This window comes from Hyperolius riggenbachi, chromosome 4 (genome assembly GCF_040937935.1).
Source record: "Hyperolius riggenbachi isolate aHypRig1 chromosome 4, aHypRig1.pri, whole genome shotgun sequence".
Classification (NCBI taxonomy): Eukaryota; Metazoa; Chordata; class Amphibia; order Anura; family Hyperoliidae; genus Hyperolius; species Hyperolius riggenbachi.
The window spans coordinates 129,700,451-129,726,316 of record NC_090649.1 but is presented as its reverse complement, the minus strand read 5'-3'; the positions used below and the strand labels follow the sequence as shown (position 1 = coordinate 129,726,316).

General features: G+C 46.3%; 1 protein-coding gene across 1 annotated transcript in view; it reads left to right on the top strand.

Moving 5' to 3' along the window:
- Window positions 1–297: 297 nt before the first annotated feature.
- Window positions 298–25,866, top strand: part of AGXT (alanine--glyoxylate aminotransferase) — a 77,259-nt gene continuing 51,690 nt past the window's right edge. The window contains exon 1 of the mRNA XM_068280646.1: window positions 298–610. Coding sequence (XP_068136747.1) covers window positions 380–610 — 231 coding nt within the window. The 5' untranslated portion in view covers window positions 298–379. The remainder of the gene's footprint in view (window positions 611–25,866) is intronic.

Sequence of the window (25,866 nt, the reverse complement as noted above, 5' to 3'; positions counted from 1 at the left end):
CAGGGAAAACACAGTTCCCAAACTGATTCAGCTTTTCTTTTAATAAGTTGATTGAACTGTAGTTTTGTCATTAACTAGAGATGCGTCTTACTTCAAGGAGCCCGTGATAAATGACATTTGGAGTGCTGACAGGCATCTGCCAGCGTCAGCATGCTGAATGTTTTCTGGTCTAGGCTCAGGTATAATGCCCTTAGTGTTACAGAGTGCAGGTCAGGCACCTGTGACCCTGCTGGAGGGAGGAATGCTGGATGACAAATCAACAGAGGGGGAGGGTGGAAAGTAGCTAGCATTCAAATGGGTGTTGAGCGGCATAGCAATAGAAGTCAGGTAAAGGTTCAGAGTGTATCATCCTCTATTGTCCAGGCAAGGGTTAATAAAGATGCAAGGGACAATCGGAGGTGTCTCGTATACTCTGCTGCGCGCAGCACGGCTGTCCACATCTGTCAGGATGTCCTCCCATTCAGTGGTGCCTCCGTCCCCCGGCCTCCTGCAACCACTACAGGTGCCCCAGCGTCTCATGCTGGGCCCTGGACCCTCCAATGTACCTCCAAGGATACAGGCAGCTGGGGCCCTGCATGTCATTGGACACATGCACCCCGAAAGCTTCCAGGTAAGTCAATGACTTATTAAGAATTGTGCTGTTCTAAGAGCATATGGTAAATATGTAATTGCGTATAGCTAAATAGAATGCATTTTCTCTAAACACATTTTGTTTGTTATGTACTTTCGGTGAATCATATCCATTTAGGTAAGACTGCATCTGTCGCGTTGTAAACTAGATCAGTGTTTCAAAGTCAAAAGAAACAATGGGGAAATCACCCTACAAAGATTGTGAAGGTGTTGAAGTTATCATCATTAATTGAGGCTCCTTTTCATTTTGAATCTCACACTTAAACTGTGAACTAAATTGGGGTTGGGGTAATTGATCGCTTCCATATAAACATTCAGTTAGGGCCCGTTTCCACTATGCAAGGCATGCGTCTTGCTACCCGCAATGCCACCACAGCTGTGATGCAAGACTGGACAGTGGGCAAAAAAAGAGTGTAATGCTGCATACACACTTGAGATAAAAGTCTTTGGAAAATGAAAGATCACAGACCAATTTTACCCCCTTCCATGTAGTATGAGATCCATACCTACACAGTCTATTCTATGGAGCTGCACTCCTCATCAGATAAAATCTTTGCAAGATGCTGCACACACAGATGCTGTACACACACAAAAGATCAGTATCTTAAAAGATCTGTTCCTGCAAAAAATCCATTCCTACAAAATGCATTCATAGTCTATGAGATCTGCAGATCATCATACACACCTGGTTTAACAGACTTCATCTGCATATCTGGCAATCATCTGCAGATCTGAAAATCCATCCTGGTGGATCTGATCTGCAGATGATTGTCTGTAAAGCCCCATCTACACCATGGGACATTGCAGCGATCCGGCGGCTCGATTAGCCGCTGGATCGCCTCTTCCGCGTGCCCGCCGCGACCCCGCTCGCCGCGCGTGCGCCGCATTCGATTCCCCGCTCGTGCCCGCTCGTCCCCGCCGGCGCCGCTTATCTCCCGCACGATTCCCTGCCATTGTCCCCTCGCGGGGATCGAGCAGGAAATCGGCGGTGCGGAGATCTGTCCTGTCGGATCTTATCAATCGAGCCGCATCAGCGGCTCGATTGATAAGGAGCATCGCGGCCGCATCTACTCGTGTAGATGCGGCTTTAAACCAGGTGTGTATGAGATCTGCAGATATCATAGACTATGAATGCATTTTGCGGGAATGGATTTTTTGCAGGAACAGATCTTTTGCAGATAATGATCTTTTGAGTGTGTACAGGCATCTTTGTGTGCAGCATCCTGCAAAGATTTTATCTGATGGGGAGTGCAGCTCCATAGAATAGACTGTGTAGAGTATGGCTCTCATACTACATAGAATGGGGTAAAATTGGTCTGTGATCTTTCATTTTCCAAAGACTTTTATCTCAAGTGTGTATGAAGCATTAGTGAAGTTACTAGTTCCTACCCTTGACATCATCACAACTTTTTTTGTCAAATTTAAACTATTTGGAAGAAACATTCTTCCTCTCCTTGTGCATTTGGTTATAAGCTAGAGTGTTTTTTCTCAGTGTTTATTTTTCTCAGTGTATATTTTAAGAGGAAAGACTTTAAAGGGTTAGTAAAGTAAAGCAAAAAAAAAAGTTTAACTTACCTGGGGCTTCTTGCAACCCCCCTGGAGTCATCTTGTGCCCGCGCTGTCCCTCGAACAGCGGTAAGGGCTCGTTTCCACTGTTGCGGTGCGGAATCGCCTGGATTCCACCGCAGAAGAAATCGCATGCGGCTGCGTTTCCTCCTGCGGATTTACCCGCGATTTCGCATGGCAAGGAGCCAGGCGAATTTAACCATGTCACTGCCTGAGTACAGCTCCATAGCAAACCATGCGAAATCGCACGCGAAATCGCGGGGAAATCCACATGACAAAGCCGCATGCGATTTCCCTATTAAATGTATTAGCGGCGATTCGCCCGCATTCCTCCCACACGCGAAATCTGACGGCTCTGCCGTGCAGATTTCTGCCGCACCGAAAAACGCTCCCGCCGCCGCACAAGTGGAAACAGCCTCATCCACTTACATTGACTATGCGAATCCACATGCAGTGCCCGCATGCAGATTCGCTATAGTGGAAACGAGCCCTAACACCCGCCCCCTTCCCGAAAGCTGGCTGGCAGTAGCGTCCCTATCATAGGGCGCAGGGGGACGGGGCGCACCGGGTGTCAGACACCCAGGGGGGTGTCACCACGACCCCCCACAGCAGGAGGGTGAAAGCAGCGCTAGAAGGAGGGGCAGCGGTGAGGAGGGGGGAAATATCCCCCCCTCCCTCACCTGGGACCCCTCCTTCTGCCTCTCTCCCCCTCCATAGCTAACTGTCGGGAAGTGCGGGACGGCCGGAGGCGTGCTAAGAATTACTCACCTCATTTCCGCGTTCCAAGCGTGGAGCGCAGCCGCAGCGTCATGTCGTTACAGGTCTCCACCTTCAATGCCGCCCACTGTGCTTCCTGATTAGTGGAAGCACAGTGGGCGGCATTGAAGTCGGGGACCTGTAACGACATGACGCTGCGCTCCACGCTTGGAACGCGGAAATGAGGTGAGTAATTCTTAGCACGCCTCCGGCCGCCCCGCACTTCCCGACAGTTAGCTATGGAGGGGGAGAGAGGCAGAAGGAGGGGTCCCAGGTGACGGAGGGAGGGATATTTCCCCCCTTCCCACCGCTGCCCCCACTGCCCCTCCTTCTAGCGCTGCTTTCACCCTCCTGGGGGCAACTATACTAGCTATACTGGGGGCAACTATACTAGCTATACTTAATGGGGGCAACTATACTAGCTATACTGGGGCAACTATACTAGCTATACTTACTGGGGGCAACTATACTAGCTATACTTACTGGGGGCAACTATACTGGCTGGGGGCAACTATACTAGCTATACTGGGGGCAACTATACTAGCTATACTTACTTGGGGCAACTATACTGGCTGGGGGCAACTATACTGGCGGGGGACAACTACACTAGCTATACTTACTGGGGGCAACTATACTAGCTATACTTACTGAGGGCAACTATACTAGCTATACTGGCGGGGGGCAACTATACTAGCTATACTTACTGGGAATCATAATCAGAATCAGAATCAATTTATTTCGCCAAGTACAACGGAGTTGTACCCGGAATTATTTTTGGCACATACAGGGTCGGTGATGGTACGGTACAGTATCAGACATGCAGTAGATTGAGAGGCATACACATGCAGCATAGTATACAAGAGTAGGCATATACAAGGCAACACAGCATATACAAGGCATATACAAGCATATACAGCATATACAGTGGTGTGAAAAACTATTTGCCCCCTTTCTGATTTCTTATTCTTTTGCATGTTTGTCACACTTAAATGTTTCTGCTCATCAAAAACCGTTAACTATTAGTCAAAGATAACATAATCGAACACAAAATGCAGTTTTAAATGATGGTTTTTATTATTAAGTGAGAAAAAAAATCAAAACCTACATGGCCCTGTGTGAAAAAGAAATTGCCCCCTGAACCTAATAACTGGTTGGGCCACCCTTAGCAGCAATAACTGCAATCAAGCGTTTGCGATAACTTGCAACGAGTCTTTTACAGCGCTCTGGAGGAATTTTGGCCCACTCATCTTTTCAGAATTGTTGTAATTCAGCTTTATTTGAGGGTTTTCTAGCATGAACCGCCTTTTTAAGGTCATGCCACAACATCTCAATAGGATTCAGGTCAGGACTTTGACTAGGCCAATCCAAAGTCTTCATTTTATTTTTCTTCAGCCATTCAGAGGTGGATTTGCTGGTTTGTTTTGGGTCATTGTCCTGCTGCAGCACCCAAGATGGCTTCAGCTTGAGTTGACGAACAGACATTCTCCTTCAGGATTTTTTGGTAGACAGTAGAATTCATGGTTCCATCTATCACAGCAAGCCTTCCAGGTCCTGAAGCAGCAAAACAACCCCAGACCATCACACTACCACCACCATATTTTACTGTTGGTATGATGTTCTTTTGCTGAAATGCTGTGTTACTTCTATGCCAGATGTAACGGGACATGCACCTTCCAAAAAGTTCAACTTTTGTCTCGTCGGTCCACAAGGTATTTTCCCAAAAGTCTTGGCAATCATTGAGATTTTTTTTAGCAAAATTGAGACGAGCCTTAATGTTCTTTTTGCTTAAAAGTGGTTTGCGCCTTGGATATCTGCCATGCAGGCCGTTTTTGCCCAGTCTCTTTCTTATGGTGGAGTCGCGAACACTGACCTTAATTGAGGCAAGTGAGGCCTGCAGTTCTTTAGATGTTGTCCTGGAGTCTTTTGTGGCCTCTCGGATGAGTTTTCTCTGCGCTCTTGGGGTAATTTTGGTCGGCCGGCCACTCTTGGGAAGGTTCATCACTGTTCCATGTTTTTGCCATTTGTGGATAATGACTCTCACTGTGGTTCGCTGGAGTCCCAAAGCTTTAGAAATGGCTTTATAACCTTTAACAGACTGATAGATCTCAATTACTTTTGTTCTCATTTGTTCCTGAATTTCTTTGGATCTTGGCATGATGTTTAGCTTGTGAGGTGCTTTTGGTCTACTTCTCTGTGTCAGATAGCTCCTATTTAAGTGATTTCTTGATTGAAACAGGTGTGGCAGTAATCAGGCCTGGGGGTGACTACAGAAATTGAACTCAGGTGTGATAAACCACAGTTAAGTTATTTTTTAACAAGGGGGGCAATCACTTTTTCACACAGGGCCATGTAGATTTGGAGTTTTTTTTCTCACTAAATAATAAAAACCATCATTTAAAACTGCATTTTGTGTTCAATTAGGTTATCTTTGACTAACAGTTAACGGTTTTTGATGAGCAAAAACATTTAAGTGTGACAAAAGAAATAAGAAATCAGGAAGGGGCAAATAGTTTTTCACACCACTGTACAAGCGTATACAAAGCAGCAAAAACTGGAGGGGACCTAATGCTGTGTGAGCGGAGCTGCCTGGCTCCTTGGCGGCGCTCACCAACTCCATAGCAGCTAGGATGCCCCCGTAATGTCCGACAGTACATAGAGAAGGAGAGAACAGAAGGAAGAAAGAGAGAGAGAAGGAATAGAGAGAGAGAGAGAGAGAGAGAGAGAGAGAGAGAGAGAGAGAGAGAGAGGAGAAGAAGAAGAAGAAGGAGGATTATTAGGCTAGAGAGAGGCACAGAGTTCAAAAAGTCCTGCTATCCAGCTGGTAGATGGTGTGGTTGGAGGATCTCATGGCTGCACAAATCTATCCCCCAGCTGCAGCTTAGTGGCATTTTGAGCAGGGGGGGACCCGGTGGTGGAGGGCAGGAGGTTCCTTGGGAGACCCCTAAGGATTGCAGTGTCCCCAGTTAGTGTCCCTGCGTGTGCTTGAGTTGGCTGGCTCCCTAACTACCCTGGTAGCGGCGGCGGTGTTTTACCAGATGCGGAGGTCTGGGCCACGTGGGTGGCGGCCTCAGCTGATGCAGCTCCGGAGGTGGCTTGCCGATGGGGTGCCTTCCCTAGTCGTGGCGGTGGCTGGAGGGGGCTGGCTCAGGGCAGCAGTCGTGCAGCGATGAGAGCACGGGCGCTCAAACAGCTGTTCAGCTGTGTGTAAAGCCGAGGTCTCCCGACCGGCAGGGTGGCTAGTGACGGCATTGTCCTCCATGACTGGGGGCAACTATACTAGCTATACTTACTGGGGGCAACTATACTAGCGGGGGGCAACTATACTAGCTATACTGGCGGGGGGCAACTATACTAGCTATACTTACTGGGGGCAACTATACTAGCTATACTGGCTGGGGGCAACTATTCTGGCGGGGGGCAACTATACTAGCTACACTTACTGGGGGCAACTAAACTAGCTATACTTACTGGGGACAACTATACTAGCTATACTGGCTGGGGCAACTATACTAGCTATACTGGCTGGGGGCAACTATACTAGCTATACTGGCTGGGGGCAACTATACTAGCTATACTGGCTGGGGGCAACTATACTAGCTATACTTACTGGGGGCAACTATACTAGCTATACTGGCTGGGGGAAACTATACTAGCTATACTGGGGGCCACTATACTGGAGGCCACTATACTAGCTGTACTGGGGACTACTATACTACCTACACTGGCTCCTGGCGCTACCTAAACTAGGGGGCACCTCTCACTACCTAAACTATCTAGGCCAGCCAGCCCAACATCACCACCAGCCAACCAGCCCAGAATCGCTGTCAAAAAGGCCACAGCATCACCCCCAGTCAGGCCAGCATTTACTTCAACCAGCCAGACACAGCCACAGCATCACCGCCAGCCAGGCCAGCCACAGCATCACCGCCAGTCAGGCCAGCCACAGCATCACCGCCAGCCAGCCCAGCCACAGCATCATCGCCAGCCAGGCCACAGCATCACCGCCAGCCAGGCCACAGCATCACTGCCAGGCCTTTCAGTCAACACAGTATTGCCAGCCAGGCACAGCAGCCAGTAGAGGAGAATTCAGAAGCCAGGTGAGAGGTGTCTACCATATTAAGGGGGCATTCTGCCCATTTATGTGAAATGCTGTCTATTTATGTGCCTTATGACTGCTGAATTTGTCTTGTTGGTGGCCTCATGATTGCTGAATTTGTCTTGTTGAGGACCCCGTGATCGCTGAATTTGTCTTGTTGGGGGCCTCATGATTTGTTGGGTGCCTCAAGATTTCTGAATTTGTCTTGTTGGGGGCCTCATGATTGCTGAATTTGACTTGTTGGGGGCCTCATGATTGCTGAATTTGTCTTGTGGGGGGCCTCATGATTGCTAACTGTGAGACTATGGGAAAAGCTGAATCATAATCATATGAGACAATAGCCTTAAACCTACTTTTTTAGCTTTTTAAAACAGAAAATTAAAACTGGGGGGAGGGGGTTTCTAAAACAATACATTTTTCAGGAGTAGGATGGATGAGATTTTTTATCTTCACAGTTTATTTTCAACTTGGATTTTCCATAATCTTCCTGTATGAGTTAAAATGTTTGTATTTAGTTTAAATTGCTGTTGCCACTTTGCGATAGATAAGTGACTTTTGGGTTGCAGTTTGGGCACTCGGCCTCCAAAAGGTTCGCCACCACTGTCCTAATCTAATGTCCCACCATTGGTAAGTTCATGTAAATTTGTCTCCACCCGTGACCACACCCACATTTTGGTCCATGACCACACCCATTTTCAGTGGCGGCTCCAGGAATTTTTTTTAGGGGGTGCTATGCAGGTGCTGGACCAATTTCCGGGGGAGTTGACGACCTGCGGCGTGCGTAGCGCGCCGCGGCAAAAACGGGTGTGGCTACAACCAAATGGTCATGACCGGAGGAGAGCGGTGCTAACTGTAATTTAAAGTAAACCCAGGGTGAGAGTGATATGGTGGCTGCCATATTTATTTCCTTTTAAACAATTCTAGTTGCCTGGCAGCCCTGCTGATCTATTTGGCTGTAGTAGTGAACTAAATTACACCAGAAACAAGCATGCAGCTAATCTTGTCAGTTCTGACAATATTGTCAGAAACCCCTGACCTGCTGCATGCTTGTTCAGGGTCTATGGTTGAAAGAATTAGAGGCAGAGGACCAACACGGCAGCCAGGCAGCTGGTATTACTTAAAAGGAGATAAATATGGCAGCCTCAATATTATTCTCACCTCGGGTTCCCTTTAAAAGTGCAACGCAAAGACAGAGGGCCCAAGTTTTGGTGACCCTTTCCCCAGAAAATTCACATAATTGTGCGGGTTTTCTCAAGAAAAAACACGTAATGTGAGCAGATTTGAACAAAAAACATGTTCAATAACCCCAATATGCACAATCGTTAGCAGATATGGCCCCAATATGCACAATCGTTAGCAGATATGGCCCCAATATGCACAATCGGTAGCAGATATGGCCCCAATATGCACAATCGGTAGCAGATATGGCCCCAATATGCACAATCGGTAGCAGATATGGCCCCAATATGCACAATCGGTAGCAGATATGACCCCAATATGCACAATCGGTAGCAGATATGACCCCAATATGCACAATCGGTAGCAGATATGGCCCCAATATGCACAATTGGTAGCAGATATGACCCCAATATGCATAATCGGTAGCAGAAATGACCCCAATATGCACAATCGGTAGCAGAAATTACCCCAATATGCACAATCGGTAGCAGAAATGACCCCAATATGCACAATCGGTAGCAGAAATGACCCCAATATGCACAATCCGTAGCAGATATGACCCCAATATGCACAATCGGTAGCAGAAATGACCCCAATATGCACAATCCGTAGCAGATATGACCCCAATATGCACAATCCGTAGCAGATATGACCCTTATATGCACAATCGGTAGCAGAAATGACCCCAATATGCACAATCAGTAGCAGAAATGACCCCAATATGCACAATCCGTAGCAGATATGACCCCAATATGCACAATCCGTAGCAGATATGACCCCAATATGCACAATCCGTAGCAGATATGACCCCAATATGCACAATCCGTAGCAGATATGACCCCAATATGCACAATCCGTAGCAGATATGACCCCAATATGCACAATCCTTCCTCAGCAGTTTTGACCACAGCACCACCTGAAAAAAAAAAGAAAAACCCATTTACTCACCTACAGCCAGAAGACCTTCTTTCCCGACCTCCTGTCCCGACCTCCTTGTGGCGCGCAGCGCCCGCGCGCTCACCATCCTCTTCCTTCCCGACGTCACGAGACTTCCTGCCTGCATGCTGAGAGCAGGGATACGGGAAAATAGCCGCCCGAAGCCATGCACTGCAGACTCGAAGTCTGCAGAACAGGGCTTCGGGCGGCCATCTTACCTGCCTGCTGCTCCAGGCTGCCGCTGTGTGAACTGACTTGGCGTCTTTTAGACGCCTGAAGTCAGTTCACTCCAGGGGGTGCTTTGGGGGTGCTTGGACAATTCTAGGGTGTCCTCGAGCACCCCCAAGCACCCCCCTGGCGCCGCCCCTGCCCATTTTTCAGCGCAGCCGCACAATGTAGCCCCATTTTTCGGCTAAGTGCGTGGCACGTTGTCTTCCTGATCGGGGGGGGGGGGGGTGTCTGTGGATAATCAGCACCGGGTGCCAAATACCCTAGGTACGCCACTGCTGGCTGGTAGTGCCATGCGCGACCCCAAGCCACATGCACCCTGATCACGCTTCTTTTGCCAGGAGTGCAATAGCAATTTTCGTGTTCTGCACATGTGCATAATGCTCCAGGCAGCGCAAGCATGATAAGGAGGTGCGTGGCCGGACAGTTTTTTTTTTGGGGGGGGGGGGGGGGTCGCTGCTGCTGGCTGGAGGGTCTCATAAGGATGGTGCAGGCACAGGATGACTCCAGGGGGGAAGGGGAGGTGGGGTCACCTGGTAACAGTGGCCTTGGATGAAGAAAAGTATGAATCCGGCCCTGGTTACATAGTTAGTTGGGTTGGTAAAAGACATACGTCCATCAATTTCAACTAGGTAATAAACAATGTCCAAAAAAGACATTTCTAATCTTCAAGCACCGTTATACTTTTTACTTAAAGGACAACTGTCGTGAAAAGAATATGGAGGTTGCCATATTTATTTCCTTTTAAACAGTACCAGTTTCCTGGCAGCCCTGCTGATCTATTTTACTGCAGTAGTGTCTGAATAACACCAGAAACAAGCATGCAGATAATCTGTGTTGATTTGCTGCATGCTTGTATAGGGTCTATGGCAGGGGCATAACTAGAGGGGAGCAGCATCTGCAATTGCAGGGGGGCCCATAGCTGTGGGAGGGCTCAACTACTAACCGTTCCTTCCTCGCACATAGGGGACCATTCTTCAAATCAGGTGTTTTTGTGGCTACACTTACTATGGGTGTGAAAATCATGATGGCCATACTTGTTTTATGTCCATTGTAACCTTGTAACATGGTTCCTAAGGCCTTGAAGGGCACCAAGGGGAGGCAAGGGAAGGGGTGGTAACATTTGGGGGCTCCATCAAAGTTTTGCTGTTGGGCCCCATGAATTGTAGTTACGCCACTGGTGTATGGCTAAAAGTATTAGAGGCAGAGGATCAGCGGGATAGCCAGGCAACTGGTATTGCTTAAAAAGAGATAAATATGACATCCTTCATATCCCTCTCACTTCAGTTGTCCTTTAAGGGCTAGTTCACAGTGCACCAGTTGTGTTGCAGAATAATTCTGAAAGTCAACTCACTGCCCATTCAATTCTATGGGGCTGTTCACATCTCTGCGTTGGCAGCTGGGGCAGCCAGCACACCTGCAGTGCAGATTGGTGGGGATTTGTAGGTTCATGGAACACAAAGTTTAAGGTGCCAGGACATTGTGCCTATAGGCTTCTTTGAGGTAAATCCGGCCCTGAATTTTACCATTCAGTTCTAAGGCCTTGAGCTCAATCCCTGTCAAGTGTGCCATGCGCTTGAACTTTGGAAAATGTTGCATGATATGCAAGTGTCACATAGATGATCAGTATAAGTAAACAATACTTTTTTAGCTTATCGAGGAAAGGGGGAACGAGGAAGGGTAGGCGGGGAGGTTTTATGTGTGTATATCAGTGGTCACACCAGGCTAATTCACCAGATGTCTTACCTCCGATTCCATTCAGCCAACAGTCTCTACTGGTTCCACTCATTTAATGCAGGAACTCTGCCCAGCATATAAGACCAGGCTTAGCAGCATTTAAATATACAACATATAAGTTGTTAATTGACATAGTGCATGTATACTATTATTTAACACTGTGGCATTAAGGACACCTGAAGTGGGAGGTACAGTATATGGAGGCAGTCATATTTATTTCCTTTTAAACAATACCAGTTGCCTGGCAGTCCTGTTGGTCTTTCCTGCATCAGTAATGTCTGAATCACACACCTGAAACAAGAATACTGCAAATGCAGTCACACTTCAGTCAGAAACATCTGATCCGCATGCTTGTTTGGGGTCTATGGCTAAAAGGTTAGAGGAACAGGCAGGCAATTTTCATGGTTTAACCACTTGAGGACCCACCCTTTACCCCCCCTTAAGGACCAGCGTTATTTTTTGTGATCTGTGCTGGGTGGGCTCTGCAGCCCCCAGCACAGATCAGGTTTCATGCAGAGCGATCAGATCGCCCCCCTTTTTCCCCCCCTATGGGGATGGTGTGCAGGGGGGGTCTGATCGCTCTGGTGGGCAGGCTTGTTGCGGGGGGGGGGCACCTCAAAGCCCCCCTCCGCGGCGAAATTCCCCCCTCCCTCTCCTACCTGCTCATCCCCGGTGATCGGGGCTGCACAGGACGCTATCCGTCCTGTGCAGCCAGTGACAGGACGTCCCCTGTCACATGGCGGCGATCCCCGGCCGCTGATTGGCCGGGGATCGCCGATGTGCCTTACGGCGCTGCTGCGCAGCAGCGCCGTACAATGTAAACAAAGCGGATTATTTCTGCTTGTGTTTACATTTAGCCTGCGGCGGCCCGCAGGCTATTCACGGAGCCCCCCGCCGTGAATTGACAGGAAGCAGTCGCTCGCGCGAGCGGCTGCTTCCTGATTAATCAGCCTGCAGCTGGCGACGCAGTACTGCGTCGCTGGTCCTGCAGCTGCCACTTTGCCGACGCACGGTATAAGCGTGCGGTCGGCAAGTGGTTAAAACTTAAAAGTAGATAAATATGGCAGCCTTCATATCCCCTCTCATGTCACTTGTCCTTTAACCACTTATGTGGTTTCAGATGGTATATCTACATCCCACAGGACTTCAGTTCCTGCCCAGGGATGTAGATATTCGTCTAGTGTGGGACATGGCCGCTGTGCACGCCCGCACTCGCTCCAACGCGTGTTCTTGCCTCCGCCCCGTAGAGGGGAGATCAATAAATGGGAAAGTAGTCAATGATCTCCGACATCAATGAGATGCCTGCAGTCATTTTAATAACGAAAGTAACACATCCACACATCCGCACTAATAGTACACTCAGGAAAATAATGCGCCAGGACATCTTGTGGCCAAATAGTAAAGTTACACCTACCTACATTTTCTTTAATAAAAATAGACACATATACCATTAAAATTAACCCCTTACCTCCCACGCTCTCCGGCAGTTACCCAAATAAAATATTTGCATTAAAAAAAGACAATTAAGAAAAAATACATAAATAGTTACCTTGGGGGCTGAACTTTTCTAATATTTATGTCAAGAGGGTATATTACTGTTATTATTGAAATTATGGGCTTGGAATTAGTGATGGACACAAAACAGAAAAAGTGCACCTTTATTTCCAAATAAAGTTAAGTATTGGTGCCATACATTGTACTCGGGATAGTATTTGAAATGCTTTAACCACTTCACAACTGAGGGGTTTTACCCCTTGAGCACCAGAGCAATTTTCACCTTTCAGCGCTCCTTCCATTCATTCATCTATAACTTTATAATTACTTATCACAATGAAATTAACTATATCTTGTTCTTTTCGCCACCAATTAGGCTTTCTTTAGGTGGGACATTATGCCAAGAATTATTTTATTCTAAATGTGTTTTAATGGGAAAATAGGAAAAAATGTGGGAAAAAAATTATTATTTTTAAGTTTTTGACCTTTATAGTTCTTAAATAATGCATGCTACTGTAATTAAAACTCATGAAATTTATTTGCCCTTTTGTCCCGGTAATAAAACCGTTTAAATTATGTCCCTATCACAATGTTTGGCGCCAATATTTTATTTGGAAATAAAGGTGCATTTTTTTCAGTTTTGCATCCATCCCTAATTACAAGCCCATCTGGACATAAATATAAAAAAGTTCAGCACCTAAGGTAACTATTTATGTATTTTTTTTAATTGTAATTTTTGTTTTTTTAATTACAAAAAAATAATAATTGGAGCTAATGAGTTAATTTTTAGTGTAAAAGTAATGTGTTTGTATATGAAAAATGCTTTAGGGTGTCGTTTTACTATTTGGCCACAAGATGTTAACTTTTTGTTTATGTGGCCTGCAAGCGTACAGGAAGTACGCTTGCAGGAAGGGTTAGGAGGCTGAGAAACTTTTTTTTTTTACTTACAATGATCGCTGCTTCTCGTAGAAGCAGTTGATCATTGCGGGGGGCAGAGATCAACGAACGGGAAAGGTTTTTCCCGTTCATTGATCTCCGGGCGAGCGGGCGGCGGCGTGTGCGAGTGCGGGAGCGCACGGACGAGCGAGCGGGAGCGTGGACAGCGGCAGGAGCGGCGTCAGGTGCGGATTTCTCCGTCCCTTGGTTTTAACAGGGTGGAACAAGGGACGGAGAAATCCGCACTGCTGGGGGTAATAACCGGGACAAACAGGCAAATAAAATGTGTGGGTTTTAATTATAGTAGCATGTATTATTTTAAAACTATAATGGCCAAAAACTGAGAAATGTTTTCCATTTTTTCTTATTTTATACATTAAAATGCATTTATAATCCTACCCTAGAGGTTCAGTTAGATGGGTTGATTTGGAACAAGAAATTATTTCTCCTTTCCCAATTAGATGCCTTCTCTGGACTTCTAGGCCCTGCTTAGGTTCCGATGTTTTCCCGCTTCCCATACATGAGTCCCTCATGATAAAAAAGTCTCTTGTTAAAATGTTAGATCAGCTAGGCCCATACTCTAGTTTAGAGTCATTGTTTTACAACACAGATTTTCCTCCAGGAATCTGTGGCTTAGCTTGGGGAATTTGGAAATCAGGGGGTATAAACTCTATAGGAGACTTAATGAAGGATGGCCTCCCCTTGTCTAGGTCAGAGCTTCAAGAGAAATTTAATATACCAGACACAGAAGCGTTCAGGTTCCTACAGATTGGCCACGTTTTGCAATATCAGCGTTCGCAAAGGTTTGCGCTCAGTTAGTTCCAGCTAAGAAAAGATGGCTTTGTCTCACCCACTCCCAAACGGGCTTATGTCTTCTTTATAACATGAACTTTGGTACTCCAAACATAACACTTTTTCTAATGCCATGTTGAAACGGCAGCACAGACTGAATGCTTCTTGGGACGCAGAGCAATGGGAGGCTATCTTTCTGGGTATGGCTACTTCGTCCAGGAACACACTAACTAAAGAACGCAATTACAAGATTTCATTTGATTGGTATAGGACACCTGCACGATTGTTTAAATGGGGACTGCTCCCATCTGATTCATGTTTTTGTGGATGTGTATCCACTGCTGACCAAGCTCATTGTTGGTGGTCATGCCCCCTGGTAGCTGACTTTTGGGAAGAGTGTTATTCGCTAGTTTCTGAAGTGTTAGATAGACACGTTAACCCGGACCCATGGTCAGCACTGTTTCACAAGCCCCACCCCCAACTCTCTAAATATCAGAACAAACTTCTGGGACAAATTTGTAATGCTGAAAAAGCTTTACTTGCTAAATCCTGGAAGTCGTCCCCACCCTCTAGGAGTGAACTGCTAAATAGAGTATAATATACATATACTGTATGTTAGAGAAAATCACTTCAAAAATTTTGGGAGACTACCTCTCAATATCTCTTGATAAAGCACATTCTCTATTTGACCTTTTTGCATTTAGGTAACTGTATGTATTCTGTATTTCGCTCCAATGCTGTTGTTCTTTGGCTAACGATCTCTAAGCATGATTGTTGATGTTGTACATCTGATGTTGTTGCATGTTTAAACTTTTTTTGTCTTTTGAAAATAAAAAGATAATTTAAAAAAATGCATTTATAATAAAATAATTCTTAGCAAAACATACCACCCAAAGAAAGCCTAATTGGTGGCGAAAAAAAAACAAGATATAGTTTGTTTCGTTGTGATAAGTAGTGATAACAAGGCAGGAGTGATGAAAGGTGAAAATTGCTCTGGTACAGAAGGTGGAAAAACCCTTAGTAGTGAAGTGGTTAAAACACTGCAGGCATTATCCACAAAGTAAATATAACAAATATACACAAACTATATACAGCAGTAACAGTGAGTGGCAAGAAAGACAAGAAGACAGGACTTTGACTCAGGGTAACAGAATAGGTGATAAAGGGCCTGATGCAAGAAGTGCTGGTTAATTTGCCATGCGCAGGCAGCACAAGGCAATTGCGTTAGTACCAGTGAAACTGCTGTGCACTGCCTGCACATGGCAAATTTACCAGTGCTTTGTGCATTAGGCCCGAAATCTCACAGTCACCACAAATAAACAATAAACTGGTAGAAGTTCCTGAATCCTAAGGCTGGCCATACACACTGGTGTAACAATAGGGCCTGCAGCCCCTGCCCGCTCGGGGCTGTTTTGGGGGGCTGGAGGGGTTGCAGCATGAGGGGAGAGCTATGGCTACATTTGGTGGGGACGGGGGACCGGGGACGGTCCCCCCCTCCCTCACCTCGGGCCTCCCCTCTGCGCTCCAGCATCAATACATTTGGGTATGCAGACGGCGGGCAGCAGCAGTTACATACCCACCGTGCACTCCAACGTGGAAGTTCCTCTATCTAGCCTCTGACACGACTTCCTGTTTTATACAGGAAGTTCCTCTATCTAGCCTCTGACGCGACTTCCTGTTTTATACAGGAAGTTCCTCTATCTAGCCTCTGGCGCGACTTCCTGTTTTATACAGGAAGTTCCTCTATCTAGCCTCTGGCGCGACTTCCTGTTTTATACAGGAAGTCGTGTCAGAGGCTAGATAGAGGAACTTCCACACTGGAGCGCACGGAAGGTATGTAACTGCCGCTGCCCGCATACCCAAATGTATTGATGCTGGAAGCGAGCGCAGAGGGGAGAGCCCGAGGTGAGGGAGGGTGGGGGGCTGTCCCGCCTCCCCACCGAATGTGGCCATAGCTCTCCCCTCATGCTGCGACCCCTCCAGCCCCCCAAAACAGCCCCGAGTGGGCCCCAGGAGGGGGGGGAAAATGGGGGTCCGCTCAGAATTTCTGCAGGGGGCGGGGGCCGGCTCAGAATTTCTGCAGGGGGGCCCGATGGGGCTTAGTTACGCCCCTGGCCATACATGTAACAGGTTGATTACTTTGATCAAACTTGCCAGTGATTTCTTGTCCTCAACATGCTTACTTTGTTTATCAATCAGAAATATGATCTGGCATGTTGGATGATCACTGCTGAGCGCCTGGTATGGTAAACAGTTTTAGGTTAGATTTCTGCTGAGTTCTAATCAAGAATGAGTGGATAAGGTGGTAGAATTGACCACTTCTACTCAACTAATTGCTTACCACATTGGGTTATTATTTACCTGTGTATAGTTAATATAAGGCAAGAGACAAAGGATGTGACTAAAGTATTGGACCTCCGATGAAAGCTGAATATGGCACATAATTTAAAGGGGAACTGAAGTAAGAGGTATACAGAGGCTGCCATATTTACTGTATTTCCTTTTAATCAATACCAGTTGCCTGGCAACCCTGCTGGTTTATTTCCCTGCAGTAGTATCTGAATAACACCAGAAACAAGCATGCAGCTAGTCTTGTCAGATCTGACTTTAAAGTCTGAAACACCTGATCTGATGCATGCTTGTTCAGGGGCTATGGCTAATAGTATTAGAGGCAGAGGATCAGCAGGGCTGCCAGGCAACTGGTATTGATTAAAAGGAAATAAATATGGCAGCCTCCGTATACCTCTTACTTCAGTTCCCCTTTAACACCAGGAACCGGAGTAAGCCATCTGATGGTGACTAGTGGAACTACAGGCGATACAGTATTGAAAGGACCACTATCGAGACCATCGTTAAATGTAAAATACATGTAAACACATACAAATAAAAAGTATGTTTCTCCCAGAGTAAAATAAGCAGTAAATTACATTTCTCCTATATTGCTGTCACTTATAGTAGGTACCGTAGTAGAAATCTGACAGAACCAACAGGTTTTAGACTAGTCCATCTCTTCGTGGGGGATTCTCAGCGAGGCTTTTATTCTTTATAAAGACATTCCCTGAAAAGGATTTATACAGTGATGCTGGCCAGCCTCCCTGCTTACTGCACAATTTTTGGGCAGCTGGACAACAGAGCAACTGCCATTCACTAACTGCTTTTGAAAATAAACAAAACCCTGAGAATCCCTCATGAGGAGATGTGGTAGTCCAAAACCTGTCGGTTCTGTAAGATTTCTACTACCTACTGTAAGTGACAGCAACATAGAAGAAAAGTAATTACGGCTCATTTTACTCATTTTAGCATGTATTATTTTAAAACTGTAATGGCCAAAAACTGAGAATTTTTTTCCATTTTCTCTTATTTTTTTAAATGTTTTTACTCTGAAAGAAATGTACTTCTTATTTGTATGTGTTTACATGTATTTTAAATTTTCAGATTTTAACGATAGTGGTCCTTGAAGCACACTGACCTAGCAAGTGAAACCAAGAACTGCAGGTTTCCTGACAGATGGCCAGATAATCACCCAGCCTGGCCTAGAATGGCCTGATGTCAGTTGACATCTATGAGCAGTTCTACTTTGGTGAAAGTAGAAAATTAATTTTAATTTAGTGTTAGGTCCAGAGTCTCAGCAGTTGCTCAGCAGTGTACTGATTAAGGGCTCTGCCTCTGACACAGGAGACCAGGGTTCATACCTTGGATCTTCCTGTTCAGTAAGCCTGTACCTTTTCAGTAGCAGACCTTAGGCAAGACTCCCTAAAACTGCTACTGCATATAGAGTGCGTCCTAAAGGCTGCATCTTTGGTGCTTTGAGTCTGTCAGGATAGAATGTTCTGAATGAATTGGGCAGAGAAAGAATCAAGGTTATAAACATAGACACACATGCAGAGTGTGGTGGGAGGCAAGTCTAGCACCCATTAATGGAACAGGCATAATGAATAGTGTATATATATATATATATATATATATATATATATATATATATATATATATATATATATATATATATATATATATATATATATATATATATATATTAGCTGATGGCCCGGCGTTGCCTGGGTATGTATTTGGCTGGTGTTGGCTCCAACCACTTTTTCTAACCCTAACACACAATTACTCAATTACTCAATTACCTAGTTTGTGACTGCATATATATTTGCTGAGAACTTTATTGGTTAGTAGCACATGTACTGCTACTTTATCATGCACTTACCTAATCAGCCAATCACAGGGCAACAGTAAGGCTAGTTACACACCAGGACGTTGCGTTTAGGGGACGTTATAGGGCACATAACGTGCCCCTAACGCAACGCCTGGTGCTCTCTGGTGTGGACGTCGGAGTGAGCCGCGTTGTGCAGCTCACTCTGGCGTCTGTGATGCCGTGATGCGTACTCTTGGACGCATGCGGCATCACGTGGTCCCGCCCGGCCAATCGCCGCACAGAGCGGCCGCTCTAGGAAGTAAACACTGCACGTCACTGAGTGCAGTGAATATTAATTAGCCATGTGCCCGGCCGCTCCCCCCTCCTCCCCAACATGACTGAGCATGTGCAAACAGTCTAACGCGGCTTAGCCGCGTAGAACGCACAGCATGCAGCACTTTGCTGCGTTACAATGTAACGCAACGTGGGGAGTGTGAACAGCCCACTTGTGTTACATTGCTGTGCGTTGGGGGAGCGTTACAGGCTGCACTAACGTGCGCCTGTAACGTCCCTGTGTGCAAGAAGCCTAAATGTTCTGTTTCAGATCACAAGCTTTAGGCAATGTTCATAAAAAAAACAATGAAATGTAGAAAATTGTGATTTCAGTTTTTTGACAGTGGCATAACTGGTGCCAGATTCTCCTATTTATGTAACTGGTAAACTCCTGGGATTTTCATGAACAACAGCATCTAGAATTTACCGATAAAGGTGCTAAAATAAAATCCATGAGCCCATATGCAATTCACTTTTCCTCTTGTGAATTATCCTAGGAGATCATTTTCATATTCTAATTAAAATAACTTTTAAGCATTTTACAATTGAAACCTAAAATTGGTGAGAAAGCACTGTCAAAATTATTTGGAGTATTTTTTTGCTTGCTACCTGCTGATGGTTTAAAAGGCATTTTATAACAAGGTGTGAAAGCAACAACTAGGAGAAAACTCAGGAGAAAAAAGTGAATTGCATATGGGCCTATTTCTCCCAGGTAATATTTTAATAACTTATAAATACAATGCCTTTTAAACCACCAGCGAGCAAACAAAAATTAAAAATAATTTTGACAGTACTTTTCACCTATTTTTTGGTACTTTTTTTTTTAATTTTACTTTTTTTAACTAAAGATGAACCATTATCTCCTAAGAGAAAAGTCAGGAGAAAAAGTTAATTGCATATGGGCCTTGGGCCCATATGCAATTCATTTTTTCACCTGATTTTCTCCTAGTTGATATTTTCACACCTTGCCATAAGATGCATTTTAAACCACCAGGAAGCAAGAAAATACTCAAAATACCGTATTTTTCGGCATATAAGACGCTTCGGCATATAAGACGCACCTTGGTTTAGAGGGCAAAAATAAGGGAAAAAAAAAAAAACTAAACCTAGGTGCGTCTACACTGCCGGGGCGTCTTATGGACCTTTTACCCCCTAAAACTGCCTCTAAGCTACTCTATCTACACTACACTAATCCCTGCTGCCCTAACAACTAAGCTACACAGCAATACAATACACTACACTACCACAACACATTAATACACTTCACTACACTATGCTACACTACACTACCACAACACTAACACAACACACCACTGCAATACCCTTCACTACACTATACTACACTACAATGCACTGACACAACACACAGCTTCACTACACTACACTGTACTATACAAACACTAAGCTGCACTACAATGACATGAATACTACACCTGTTCCTGCCGCCATGCTCCTCTTCCCCTCGCTTCAGCCGCGATCCTCTTCACCTCCTCAGGCGCAGTTCTCGGATGCCACCTCCGCCGCCAGGTCCTCCGCTCCTGTGAAGGGGAAAAGAAAACATTAGTGGCATTGTCCCCCTCTCCTGCCGTGGTCCGCTCGGCGCTGCCACTCACGGAAAGCCGCCGCCGCCCCCTCCGCCGCTACACGCCGAGCGTCCATCCTCTTGCCCTCCTACTTCCTGTTAACATCACGTGCAGCCGCGTCATGCTTAGCCCCAGCCGCGTTGCGCTCGGGCTACGCATGACGTGGCTGCACGTGATGTAAACAGGAAGTAGGAGGGCAAGAGGATGAACGCTCAGCGTGTAGCGGCGGAGGGGGCGGCGGCGGCTTTCCGTGAGTGGCAGCGCCGAGCAGACCGCGGCAGGAGAGGGGGACAATGCCACTAATGTTTTCTTTTCCCCTTCACAGGAGCGGAGGACCTGGCGGCGGAGGTGGCATCCGAGAACTGCGCGTGAGGAGGTGAAGAGGATCGCGGCTGAAGCGAGGGGAAGAGGAGCATGGCGGCAAGATGGGTAAGCGATTCCCTTGCGCACTCTGCAACATTTTTTTGGGTGCATTTGGCATATAAGACGCACCCAATTTTCCCCCCCTGTTTTGGGGAAGAAAAAGTGCGTCTTATATGCCGAAAAATACGGGTACATCTGATGGTACTTTTTCACCAACTTTGGGGTATTTTTTCAATTGTATAATTCTGAAAAGTTATTTTAAAGAGAAGATGAAAATTATCTCATAGGAGATAACTCAGGTGAAATAATGAATTGCATATGGGCCTTGATGTTTATAGTCTGTGGCCCTTATTCAATTTACTTTTCTCCTGAGTTTTCTCCTGGGATATAATTCTTCTTCAGAACTTTTCAACACATTGCAATTTAAAAAAAAGTACAAAAAAGCAAGTGAGAATGTGCTATAAAAATTATTTAGAGTAATTTCTTGCCTGTTGGTAGTTTAAAAGGCATTTTCTTGACTGATCTGAAAATATCACCTCAGAGAAAACGAAGGAAAAAAAGTTAATGGCATATGAGCAAGTATTTATGAGCAGTGCCGGTTCTGGACTTCTTGCTGCTTGAGGCAAACTTGTGAGGATGCAACCCCCCTCAGTATAGGTAGGTAGATTGCCAGGTATAGGTGTCCCTGTATAGGGCGGCCAGGTATAGTTGCCCCAAGTATAGGTAGCTAGTATAGTTTCCCTATAGGTAGGTAATATAGTTTCCCCCCGTATAAGTAGCCAATATTGTTGCCCCCTGTATAGGAAGCCAGTATAGTTGCCACCTGTAAAGATCATTTGTATAGTTGCCCCCAGCATAGGTAGTTAATATAGCTTCCACAAGTATAGGTAGTATAATTGCCCCATATAGGTAGTTAGTATTGTTGCCCCCAGTATAGGTAGTATAGTTGCCCCAGTATAGGTAGTTAGTATAGTTTCCACCAGTATAGGTAGTATAATTGCCCCATATAGGTAGTTAGTATTGTTGCCCCCAGTATAGGTAGTACAGTTGCCCCAGTATAGGTAGTATAGTTGCCTCAGTATAGGTAGCTAGTATAGTTGCGTAAAGAGAGCAAAAAGGGGGACCCAGGAGTGGCACTCCCTATACCATGAGCATTAGTTATGTGAGTGAACAAAAAGCAATAGAATCTCACCATACCATCAGTGGTACCTCTGTCGATTGCTGGGACGTGTGCTCTGCGGTGTTTGTCAAGAAGAAAGCGCCAATACGTAATGTAACTGTAGAAAAAGAAAAATCATCCCGGGCACCTTCCGTCCAGTGTAATTTATTGTTGCAGAAAGTGACAGACATCCATCTGGATAGTGGATACCACAAACAATGACTACCTCATCCTGGTGATGTTCAAAGGTGATGGTCCGGTGGAGGTGGAGGAGCCAGGGCACAGAGTGGGACAAGCGACGGCCGTTTCGCGTCTATACAGACGCTTGGTCACGCTGCGTACCACTTTACTGGGCACACCGCTAGCTTACGGTATATCACGGGGATAAGCCCCGCCTCTTCCGGAATCTGCGTGTGCCGTGTGTGATTGGAGGAAGAGGGTGGAGGAGGCCAGGGGGCGTATGCGTACTTGGCAAGAACTGCTAAACCCAGGATGCTCAGCGCGCAGTCCCGCCCAAAGGGGCTGGATGCGCGGCAAGGCTACGCCCATCAGGTTAAAGCTTATGGACACGTGCAGCTGCGTGTAACAAACACGCCCACCGCGTCCATGCCTCAGCCTCAGCGTACATGGTGGCCATGGTAACACTACCACAACCAACAGGCCTATCTGGCATATAAGGGAGGCGTGGGTTAACGTCTCCCCATACCTGTTAATGGCTAGCAGAGACACCGGGGGGACAACATTACAGCCCACCCATGAGTCGCCAATAGCGCAGTACCTCCTGCCTCCCATCACCCTCCTAGGTGATATTGTGTCAAATGTGACATAAAACCTAACAAGAAAGGAAGTCTCACATACAGTAGAACAGTCTACCCAAAAATTGGTACATACCTGCAACTCTTGGGGAACAATTAATATTAGGGAGACGCACCAGTCCTATTCTTAGGGCATTACAGAAGTGAGGAGGGACAGGCACATGGACATTGTCAAAAAATGATAACTGGCAATATCAAAAACTATGGACAATCACATTTGGAACATCATCAGCATCAAATTAACACCATACAAAACACCCCCCTCCCCAAAGGGCTACAGCTATAAATAACATATATAGGGACAAAGGACAGTTTATCGTCTCCGTTATTGGACTCAACGGGCTCAAGGGTCCAACATACAAGCCAGTTCGATTTTATCATTCAGGCCTGCTGGGCCCAATGCATCAGTCCGTAATATAATACGCGTTTCTCTTCTGAGGAGTAATTTATCCCTGTCCCCTCCCCTTGTAGGGATTTCCACCTTCTCCAGTACCGCAAAGGTTAAACCCTGACTGGACTTTCCATGTTCGTCCCGCATGTGTGTTACCAATCTTGTACTGCTCTTCCCTGTCTTGATTGTACTTATATGTTCTCCTATCCTGACCTTCACAGGCCTAGTGGTCTGTCCTACATAAAATTTTTTGCAGGGACAGAACAGCACATACACTGCATAAGAGGTTTGGCAGGTAAAAAAACTTTTGATTTTAAAAATCTATGCCCCCCACCTGAATGTATTTTGAAATAATCATTTTGGGGCAAAACTTACAATGCCCACACTTGAAGTTTCCTACAGGAGCATGTCTATCCAACCATGACTGTGATCTAGGTGTTATAAATTCACTCCTGGTAAGCATATTAGCCAGGGTGGGTGCTCTTCTGAAAACAACTCTCGGGGGTCCTTCCAGTTTCTGGGACAATTCTGGGTCACCCTGGATAATATCCCAATGTTTAAAAATACTCTCTCGAATCTTAGAAGCCATGGGGGTGTAGTCAAAGGTAAAAAACAGTTTTCCCCTCCCATCTTGTTCCCTTTTGTTCTTATTCTTCCCCCTCAGAAGTGATATCCTATCTTGTTCCTGAGCTCTGCATCTAGCTTTAATCAACATCTGCATGTCATATCCTCTTTTTTGGAATCTATTTGTCAAATCCCTGGCCTGATCATCAAAGGCCCGCTGCGAGCAATTGTTCCTCCTAAGGCGTAGGTATTGGCCATATGGAATTGCTTCCACCACATGCTTAGGGTGGAAGCTTCCAGCATGGAGGACCGAATTGGTCGCAGTCGGTTTTCGGTATCCCTCACTGATCAATTCATTATTCACCACTTTGAGTCTGAGATCCAGAAAGACCACCTCTTCACCAACCATTTCTGAAGTAAATTGCATATTAATGTTATTACAGTTTAGATAGTTCACAAAATCCAAGAACTGGGTGTCCGAACCGGACCACACCACCAGGACGTCGTCCACGTACCTGGACCATTGCCTGATGTGCACCCGGAACGGATTAGTATCCGAGTGCACGGTAGACTCCTCCCACGCCCCTAGGAACAGGTTGGCAAAGGAGCATGCCACCGGGGTCCCCATAGCCGTCCCCGCGACCTGTTGGTACCAGCGACCGTCGAACATGAAGGCGTTATGTGCCAGCACAAATTGTAAGCACTGACATATATACTCAATATAATCGTCTTCTTTCCCTGTACGTTGTAAGTAACGTTTGACGGCCTGGACTCCTAGGTCTTGGGGAATCCTGCTATACAGGCTGACCACATCAATAGTGGCCAGCCTGTCACCTGGGACCCAAGTGGCACGCTCCACCATCTGCAATACCTCTAGTGTGTCCCTCAAATAAGAGGGCACACCCTTCAACAGGGGGCGTAGGAGATGGTCCAGGTACCTGGACAGTCTCTCAGTTAGAGACCCACAGCCGGAGACTATGGGACGTCCCGGTGGGGCGTCCATAGATTTGTGCAATTTTGGAATGTGGTACCACACTGGTTTCCTGGGAAAGGCCGGGAGGAGGTCCCCCGCCAATCTCTTGGGGAGGAAACCCCTCTCGGCCCCCCTACGCAGGAGGGTTTGTAACCCAGACTGGTACCGGGGGGTCGGATCACAAGGAAGCAGGCGGTATGTCTGTGTATCATTCAACTGCCTAACGGCCTCTGTCTTATATTGGTGACTCGACAGGATCACCAAGTTTCCGCCCTTATCTGCATTCCTTATGACCAAACCCTCCTGTGCCCTCAGCCAATCCAGGGCTTTCCTCTCCTGTGCACTCAGGTTCGGCAGGGCCCGTTCATGGATCAGTGATTTCAAATCCTGCAGGACCTGGTTGAAAAAGTGGTCGATACTGGACCCCGGACTCACAGGGAAGGGCAGTACTGACCTACATGCTCTGTAGGACCCTGTGTCGCCCAACGATAATTTGCTTGGTTCCATCAGACTTGGCCAATCTAGTTGGCCTCCCTCCTCCCATAACTCGTTTAGTATATTAAGCATTTCCTCATCCGTTGGGTCCCAACGTACCTCGGGACTAAAGCCCAAATTGCTGGTACGGTGTCCCTGTGTCATCTGAGGAGAATAGCCAAAGATGCCCTCCTTGGACTGATTGACCGCTCTCGGGGTGTTCCCCAGCATATCAATACCACTGTCCGTTGTCATTGGGCATGGCTGAGAGTCTGAAGGGGACGAGTCTTCTATGGCCTGCTGGTCACTGGCCAAATGATGAAATTTTTGGCAAATAACCAACTTCCGTGCAGATTTATATAAATCGATCGTGAAAGTCACAATATCAAACTCTCGTGTGGGGCTGAAATTGAGACCCCGGCTCAATAGGGAAATGCATGCCTGTGGGATCACAACTCCTGATAGATTCACTACTTGAGGGATCTCTTGTTGTGGGGAGATTACTGTACTGTTGCTTTCCTTTTCTTCTTGGCTTGTTTGGTGTCCCTCATTCCTTCCCAGTGTACAGTCCTGCTTGTTCCCTCCATGTTTTCGTCCTCTTCCTCGCCTGACTCTTGGTCTAAAGGGGCCTGTTCCTCTGCACATGTTATTTCGGGGGGATCTCGTCTACCTTGTTTCCTAGGTGTTTTGGGGAACTTTTTAGATTTTTTCTTTGTGACT